General features: G+C 35.8%; 1 protein-coding gene across 4 annotated transcripts in view; it reads left to right on the top strand.

The window, feature by feature from the left end:
• The window catches only part of LOC122810405 (ankyrin repeat domain-containing protein SOWAHB-like), a 651779-nt gene that overhangs the window by 239008 nt on the left and 403846 nt on the right, over positions 1–8925 (top strand). The window contains exon 1 of one of the 4 annotated variants that reach the window (XM_044082014.1): positions 3327–3419. The exons of the other annotated variants lie outside the window; for them this stretch is intronic. Within the exon in view, the coding sequence (XP_043937949.1) occupies positions 3416–3419 (4 nt within the window). The 5' untranslated portion in view covers positions 3327–3415. Of the gene's footprint in view, positions 1–3326; positions 3420–8925 lie in introns of those variants that run through there. 4 annotated transcript variants of the gene reach the window in all.

An 8925-nucleotide genomic window follows, 5' to 3' on the forward strand; every position in this document is an offset into this window, starting at 1 on the left:
AAGCTGTGACTGCAAAGGACATCTCCAAATAATGTTACAATTGACTGCAGAAACGTAGAACAGACATGCAATGACTCCAGCCCTACTGCAAGTATTAAGACAAATTTGTTATGAGACCACAATCCTGCTTTACACTTCACTGGTATTGCTGCTAAATGTCTGTGAAGTATACAGATGATATCTGCCCATAAAGTGGGAAACCTTACCCATATACTTTCTGTTCCTGGAGTGGGAGGAAAAGAGAAGATTATGTGACTTAAATTGGCCTTAAGACAGCCTTGAACTATACTGTGTGTTGTGCAATACATTTTTCAAGCAATTACTTTTGCATTCCACAGTAATTGCAGTTGTACAGTTGATTGCAATGACATTACAACAGACATGCAATGAATACAGTGCTACTAAAATTATGTTATGATACCACAATCCTGCTTTACACCTTATTGCTTACTGTTACTGGTATTGTTTATTGGGTATTGCACTACAGTTTTTATTGTTTATGTATTTCACTACAGTATTTTTGTTTACTCTTTATTGCACTACAGTTTTTATTGTTTATTATTTATTGCACTACAGTTATCATAATATATCTGTACTTACCACATTTACAGCACATCCTGGCCAGGTGCCTAGTATGGGACTGCATGTTGTGAGCCCTCTCAGCTGCAGCTGTTGGAAGAGAAGCACACCATTATGCATACCAGTTTTACACAGACTCAGCTTGTATTTTAGTAAAGTATTTTAGTAAAGTATTGGTATAAGTAAGTAGAGTATACATATGTCTGGGCCATGCCCATCCCTGACCTCTTGGACCAAGGTGTTCAAAGTTCCCCTCTTCCTATGCTTCAGGTCATCATAATGGTGATACTGATCACCAGTGCTGGGGATACCAGTAGCACTGGTAAGTTCCCTGGCCAATTGATCCCAGGCCTCAGTCTTACATTCTGAGCCCTGGTAATGTCCTGCAACAGCCTAGGTTCATTATTGTGTACCAGGAGCCCAACAATAACCCTGGACACCAGCACACTCCATCTCTATGCTCAAAAGTGCGCACCTTCTCCAACACCACCTGGTATACCAACAGTTGGACATATTCCAACAAATGCTGCAGAATTCCCACCTATTACCCTTAATATAGGCTGTTTTTCCTGCCCTTACACGTCATATTGAACATTCAAAAAAGCAGTGTGCTGTATAACATCACGCAAACCTGCGTAGCAGTGTGTAAACTCACCCAGCCATGTTTTAGTGAAGCTTAGCAACGCGCAAACAGGAATAGCTGTTGGTCATGCTTAAGCAGTGCTTAACACTATGCAGCTTTTTCAAATGTAACAATTTAGTTTTTAAACTGCACAAAAAATTCATTTACATTGAATAAATGGCATAAACGGTAGGGACTTGAAGCCAGAACCTACTAAACTTTAACCCGTGACTCTACCTATTTAGCTAATTGGATAGTATTGTACTAATATACCTTCACATAAACTACTAAGTTATCTGTTAAAATTAAGTGCTATGCTGAGCAAATTGGCTGAAACAAAACCATGTAATGTAATAATTACATCCGGTTTCTATTTTTAGATGTCTAGCAGGTGTAATAGTGTAGCTTTCAGCATAGCTCAGCTCTGCTGTGCTCCACGCCATGCAAACGGATATTAAAAATAAAAAAAAATAAATAAAAAAAAATGTACTAATTAATTATATCTGGTTTCTATTTTTAGATGTCTAGCAGGTGTCGGCTGTATATATCTCAGCATACCTTGGCACTGCTGTACTCTGCACTGCACTGCGCAAATGGACATTAAAAAAATTAAGAAAATTAAAACATAACATATTAATGCACAGCACATTTCAACAGTAGCAGGGTACATTACAGGGAGTCTCACCCTGTACATAACATCTGACCAGGAATTCCCTGGACAATCCACAACCACAGGAAAGCCTCTACACTTTTGCCTACATGGATTCAATATACCTGTTACTATGCTCTCCCTCGGCAGAGCACCATGATTAATATGCATGGCATGCTGCCAAGGGGGAACCATGGCCATGTACATGTACATTCCTTGCAGGGTCTACATGGAGCCTACACAGATTTTATTGAATCCTGGGTAACCTCTTTAAGATATATCGACTCCAAGAGAACTAATGCAACCTTTGTTGCTGAGACATCCATCGGATCTTTTTACATTAATTTGTTTGCAAGGATGGTACATTTTTATATTTAGGTGTATACAGATGAAGGTTTTGTCCTTTTGATGTTCTGGACATTTATATTTGGCATTTTGTTTCTTTGACTTCTTGATGTTTGAGGATTTATAGGTGATCTGTATTTGTTAGTCAGTTCAGTTGAAGCTTTTAGTTATCAACACATCATTTAGTTTGTTCCTCTCTGATATGTGGCTAGATATTAAGTCACTTTAAATTGATTTAGTTATCCAGCTAACACAAAACAGAATTAAGTAAAAACATTGTGCTGATTTGCCCTATTAACAAAATTAAAGTGAAAAAAATGCCTGTTCTGAAAGATCAGATGAGTCAAGAGTTTTAAGATAATTATGGATGACAGCAGTCAAAACTAAGCAGTTGTCATTCTGGGCATCACTAAAGCTCTGCACACTAGCAGGACTTGTTGAAGCTGTGCTTTGAAAATCCTGCTGTATATTTGCATGGTGTTACCTCTGCACAGCCCTACATAAAAGTGATACACACGTTAAGTTTACTTAATGAAGCCATGCATTATGGGTGAATGTTAATATTTTAGAACACATCAACACGGTGTCCTGTAACTTAAAACATGACATCTTCTTCAGAATGATTCATGATTATAACAAGTAACTCACAATATGCAGTCCAAAACTCCCTTTTTTATTTTCACTATTTTGTTTATGATAAAAGGTCACAGAAATAGTCTGAAGTAAATTATTGAAAATAACCAACATTTACAGCTTGCAGTATGATATATTTGATGCTATAACTTTGCCAGTATTCAGTAGTTTGAATAAACATATGACACACTCAGTCACATCATCATTTCACTTCATGAATGTCATACCTGTCATATTTTAGATCTTGCTAAATATTATTATTTATTTCCAAAGGTAAATGTCTCACTTGGTCTGCAAAATATCCTTCAAAGTGAGATATAAACATATCCATACTTTTGTTTGTATGGCATCATTGTAAAAAGGCTATGTTGGAAATTGGGAACATGAAACAAAAGTGTTTCAGACTACAAAATTTATTAGCATTCATTTTGCATGTATATTAGGTATTTATTAAGCATATAGTCTCCTTATATTGCTAGTTTTTTATTATATTCATTTAGAGCTTTGCACTGCTACACTTGAAGACAAATCTTATACATTGACAGCTACATGAATGAAATAATCAGCTGTTGAAATTCCCAAATGGGATGGGTAAGTGTTTATGCATTCATGCATATTTTTCTCGGCTACTGTTTATCTCCTGTTACAGAAGTGTGCCTGTAATGTATATTCATTAACTAAAAAAGCCAGAAGTTTATCTTATCAATGTTGAATGTAGGTATTGTAAACTGGGAATGTATTACAGGATAGATATGTCATTCATACAAACAATGGAAAACATCCTAGGATTACTTGGGTAATAAACTCACAAGAAATGTTGTGCAATTGCATATCACCCCCCCCCCCCCTCCTTAATTTTCGACACTTCCAGTCTTACCTGGTCTTTTCCTAAGAGTTTTATTTCACTATTATGTGGTAAAATGGCATGAAAGTACTTTTTAATTTTATTAGTTCAGTATAGAACAGTGACAAAATGCGTGTCAGATTTTCAGTCTTAGATAAGATGCCTATTTTTGGGGGGCGTTATCTGCAAAACACTATGTCACTGGAATATCTTCCTCAACATTCAACTAATAAACTTTAAAGTTAACCAACTAGATAGCTTGTTTAATTCAGTGATGTTACCTGACAGAGACAATAAAGTGTGCATTAGTGAATTGTGTTATTTAAGCACAAAGGAATGGCAAGATGTGAGATAACTGGGAGTTGTCCTTGTTTAATTTCATATTATCAGGAAATTGAACTACATTTCTTAACCACATTCACTCACTGTATCAGGCAATTAGTTAATTAATGCAGGGCAGTAGGTAGGGGTAAAACTACACTCTCCAGCAGACCTGAGATGTAGTACTCATATATGTATCCAACGCTGACTTTAAGGCTTAGGGATTATCCAGTAATTTCTTTTTGCAGGGTAAACCATTCCATAAAGAAACAGCATATCATTTTTAACACATTATACTTATTAAGAGCAAGTAAATCCACAAGTATCACATATTGGAGTGCCACAATATGCATGTTTAGCAAACTTTAAAATCGTTGTCTATTTTAGGACTGATTTTTCTAGGATGTTTGATGGCTGTAAGGAGAGAATAGAATAACTAAACCTCTTTAATGTAGTCATAAAATGCATTCATCTTAACAAATTGAAGTTGTTCTTAAAAGTTTTTTTTTTCAGAAGGAAGCATATTTCTGTGGTGGGAGGGCATACTTATTTTCTTTCTGTCTTTCCTTTTTTTATTGCGGGCATGCTAACAAGAAGGAAATGGAGGAGGATTTTTAAGGAAATTTGCTTTAGTTTGATATACGGGCATGTGATATGATATAACCTGAGTAAATGCATTCTGAATAAAGCATATTTTCTTTTGAACTACTCTGTCATGTTATTGCGGCAAGAATGCATCTCAGTGGAAAAGACAACACTGCCACATAAAACCCTACTTTAGTGTCCATTACAAAATCAGCAACAATACTTCATTAGAATGAAAAAAATGAAGTCTAGAAATTCTTAAACTAAAATCTAAAATTTAAACAAATGTCAGCACCAAGTATTTTGCATTTATTCTTATGAAAACATATAACAAACAATGCTGGCTTTTCTTGCTTCAAAGCATATAGCAGCTGTCATAATTCCAAGCAGCACAAACAGGACCTTATTTAAATAAAAGTTTTATCTAAGTTTGAAATTTGTAAAGGTGTATGTATAATTACCTATGTCACCTTTCCTATAAGCATCCTTCAATCAAATTTACTACTGTTAAATGGTTTACAAACTTTGCAAACTGGTTGGTACTTGTAATTCATTTGGTCATAAACATTTACATCGAATACTATGCAGGCATGACTAAAGTAATAAAAATAAGTTAAAATAAATAGTTTTTCTAAGTATTCCTGGTGGAAGCAACTTCCAACATTCTCTTTACTAATGTAACCCACTGCAAAGTCACTGCATCTTGAGCAAAGGGCTGCATTGACTTGAGTAACATTTTTTTTTAATTTTGCAGATTTGACCATTGTCAGACCTGACCTTAACAAGTTAAGCAAGGATTACATAATATTTGTTAAGACTGGGTCTCACCCTATAGTAGTACTTTACATTCTGATATCTCAAAAAAGACAAATTAGTCACTGCGCTCCATGACCTATAAAACAACTATGGCCAAACAACTATATACTGGTTCAGTATGTGTAGTAACAAACTCTGTGCAAGTTCCCCAAATATAACATATCCTATAAACATCTTAGAATTTGTTTTATGTTTGTTAGGTTTATTAAGTATTGTAAGAATATTTATATTTTTTCTGTTTTCTGTTAGTTGTATTAAGAAATGCTGTACATACATTTCTTAAAAGTGCATATAAAACTGTTATTCAGAATATAGCCTACTTGTATATTACTTTTGTAACTTTGAAAACTACTAATAAATGCACATTGGGTGCTTTCTCTTTGGGTCTCTATCCATAGGAAGGTTCACCCAGTCAGGCCGATAGAATTAACAAAGGGTAGTAAATAAATAAACAAAAAATAAATAAAATAAGGAAATGGGGAAACATTTATTCTGATTGTTATGATGATATTCCAGCGTTTTCTGATATAACAGGGGAACAATGATTCTTATGTAGTTTGCCAGTTTCAAGCAAAAAGTAATCTTTCAGGTTGCATGGTTTCTTTTCTCCTTTACATTAATAAAATTGCAGATAACGTAGTGCCAGACCCTAAGTAATAATTCTGATATATACTTTGTATGCTGTCTGCGGGTCTTCCAATAATAATACTTTTTAGTGCAAATATAATTTTTCTAACAAACACAGAATTGCAATTTTGAGAATAAATATGTATTTCTAGATTAATTTTTATTCTATTTGTTAATCAAGAAACATTTGTCCTCAGGATTTTTTATGGATTTTAGCAATTATATAAATGCAAGTTAGGAAAATGCATCATGGGAATACATTTTGTAAAAACTTAGCATCATTGTTGCACATAACAGTTAGCAAAGTTATTTACATCATAAATAGAAGGCAATAAAAAGGTAAAAAGTGAAACATTTTTGAGTGATGTTATGCTGAAAAGTTGAATGATGTAACCTTGTACATGTCTTGTAGCAGCTTTGAAAAACATTTCATGACAGGTGGTTCTACAAAGAGAACAATCTCACTTGTGCTTTGTGTTCAGAAACTAGCCAACATTGGGATGACATCGTGTACATCCATTTGTAAACCAGGCAGAAACTTAAAAACATTCTGCTCACAAGGAAGAAATTGATTTAAAGAGGCTTGGAATAGAGTTGAGCATCACTGAGCAGTGAAGAGCTGTCTTAAACTGACACAATAAATTAGTTCAAAACAGATGACGGCCCTGCAGATTAACCACCTCTTAACAAAAGCAATGCATTCTGGTCCCCTTCAAGGAAACATAGATAAAAATTGTGTTCTTCTACTCTAATGAGGCAAGCTCAGATATAAGTCAATAGAGCAATTCATTAACAAATCTAGTAAAATCCCTCGAGTAACTAGCAAGATGGCACTGAAAGTGGATGTGTTTTGAAAGCTCTTTCTGGAATAGATGCCCATATGCTTAGGGTCAGAGAGCCTAGCGGCTTTGCTCTGTTTGTCATTCACCAAACACATATGGCAGATAAGGTCACTGTTATCAGACAGTTTCTCTGTACACAAAACAAAATTTCCATATGGTCCATGAAAATGGATATGCTTTGCTCTTTCACAGCTTCCCACGGTTCCCTCATTGTGTGGCACTAGTTGGAAATGAGAAGGAGGGTGTGAGGGGTTACTGTGCTAGTCAATTGCATGCTTTACTTTGCCCGTCAGTCCAATTTAGGGCAAAACTGCATCACTTTTCCCCCCCTGTCTTTCAGGCACAAATGCTAATGTCAGTCTATTAGAACGTGATTGAAGTGCTGATCAGGCCCTCTGCATTTCAGTCCTTTTGAAACCACTGTGATCCTACTGAAGAGGGTTTTGAGTGGACAGCCCTTCACAAGACTCTTTCAAATCCACATAAATAAAGCCCTTTACTGGCTGAAAATGGCCTCTGAGATTTACCACTACAGAATCACACTGAAAAGCACAACACGATTGTCATGGATATTACATGATAGTAGCAACAACAGGCCAAGCAGACAAGACTCGATCCTGAACAAAACTATACCAGACTTCTGCGTGATTTGGGCAGTACAATGCTGTCAGCCTAGTAAATAGGCTGTTTAACCCTTTGAAACTGAATAAAGGCTTTCAAGGCAAGTACATTCTGATGGACTTAGAGTCTACAATGGAGCAAAAAAAAAAAAAATAAAGTTTAGTGTCAAATACTAAAATGTGTAAACAGCTGTACATTTTGTGCTGCGACAAATACGCATGAAAAGATGTGAAATGTTTTACACATAATATGCAGTGTAATTGTCATTAAAATATCCATCTGCAGTATACAATGTCTCTGATTGGATTACCAGAATTTTTTTTTCAATTTGGAAAGGTAAGCATTTGCGTCTGTTCTATGTATTAAGAATCTGTGCTTTTCTAAGCATTTGTTCAATGAAATTCTTCAAAAGTTACCAGTTATGTAGTAGATTATCAACTACTTAAAATAACACATGAAGAATTATTTCTGCAGTCGTCTGCAGTCTCAAAGTATAACATGTTTTCAAACTAGTTGATGAAGAGGCATTTTTATGCAGAAAACTATATATTGTTTATTGTTTAAAAATCATGTTTGTTTCAGAATTATCTATATAAAATAACATCTAGAGGTGGGGGTCAACAGATTTATCAGTTGACATATATGAAACTCTCACCAAAAAGTGCTTGAATAGATGTTTGCCTCCAAACTTCTGTCCATGTATATTTGATAAAATGAAAAGAAATGTAGGTAAGGCTCTTACAGCTCTGAATAACTACATAAAGTCTAACTACAGGTTCTCCAAGCAACAGTCACGCTAGTCATTATCCAGACCTCTTAAAATTCCTGCTCCTTATGTTAAATACATAAGGAAGAATGTTCTTTCAATTAGTTAGGGTCACAGTGGGTTGTTGCTTGCCCGAGTTCCTTCTTCTAATTATATGCTTTTTCACAAAATACATGTAGGCCTCTGAACTGCAACAAAATAGTTTAGTTATTTTCCTTAAATCCGAATGTCACTACTCAGAAATGTTAGCTCTGCCAGTTTTCGGTTTGTAGTTAAATAACATATATGATGCATATATGCTTGTGTGTGTGTGTGTGTGTGTGTGTGTGTGTGTGTGTGTGTGTGTGTGTGTGTGTGTGTGTAGGTGTGCATGTGCATGTGTGTGTGTGTGTGTGTGTGTGTGTGTGTGTGTGTGCGTGCGTGTGTGCATGTGTATGTGTGTGTGTGTGCGTGTGTCTGTGTGTGTGTGTGTATGTGCGTGTGTGTGCATGTGTGTGTGTGTGTGTGTGTGTGTGTGTGTGTGTGTGTGTGTGTGTGTGTGTGTGTGTGTGTGTGTGTGTGTGTGTGTGCATGTGCGTGTGTGTGTGTGTGTGTGTGCGTGTGTGCGTGTGTGCATGTGTGCATGTGTGTGCGTGTGTGTGTGTGTGTGTGTGTGTGTGTGTGTGTGTGTGTGTG

This window comes from Protopterus annectens, chromosome 8.part1, assembly GCF_019279795.1.
Source record: "Protopterus annectens isolate FY-2018-M chromosome 8.part1, PAN1.0, whole genome shotgun sequence".
NCBI lineage: Eukaryota > Metazoa > Chordata > Ceratodontiformes > Protopteridae > Protopterus > Protopterus annectens.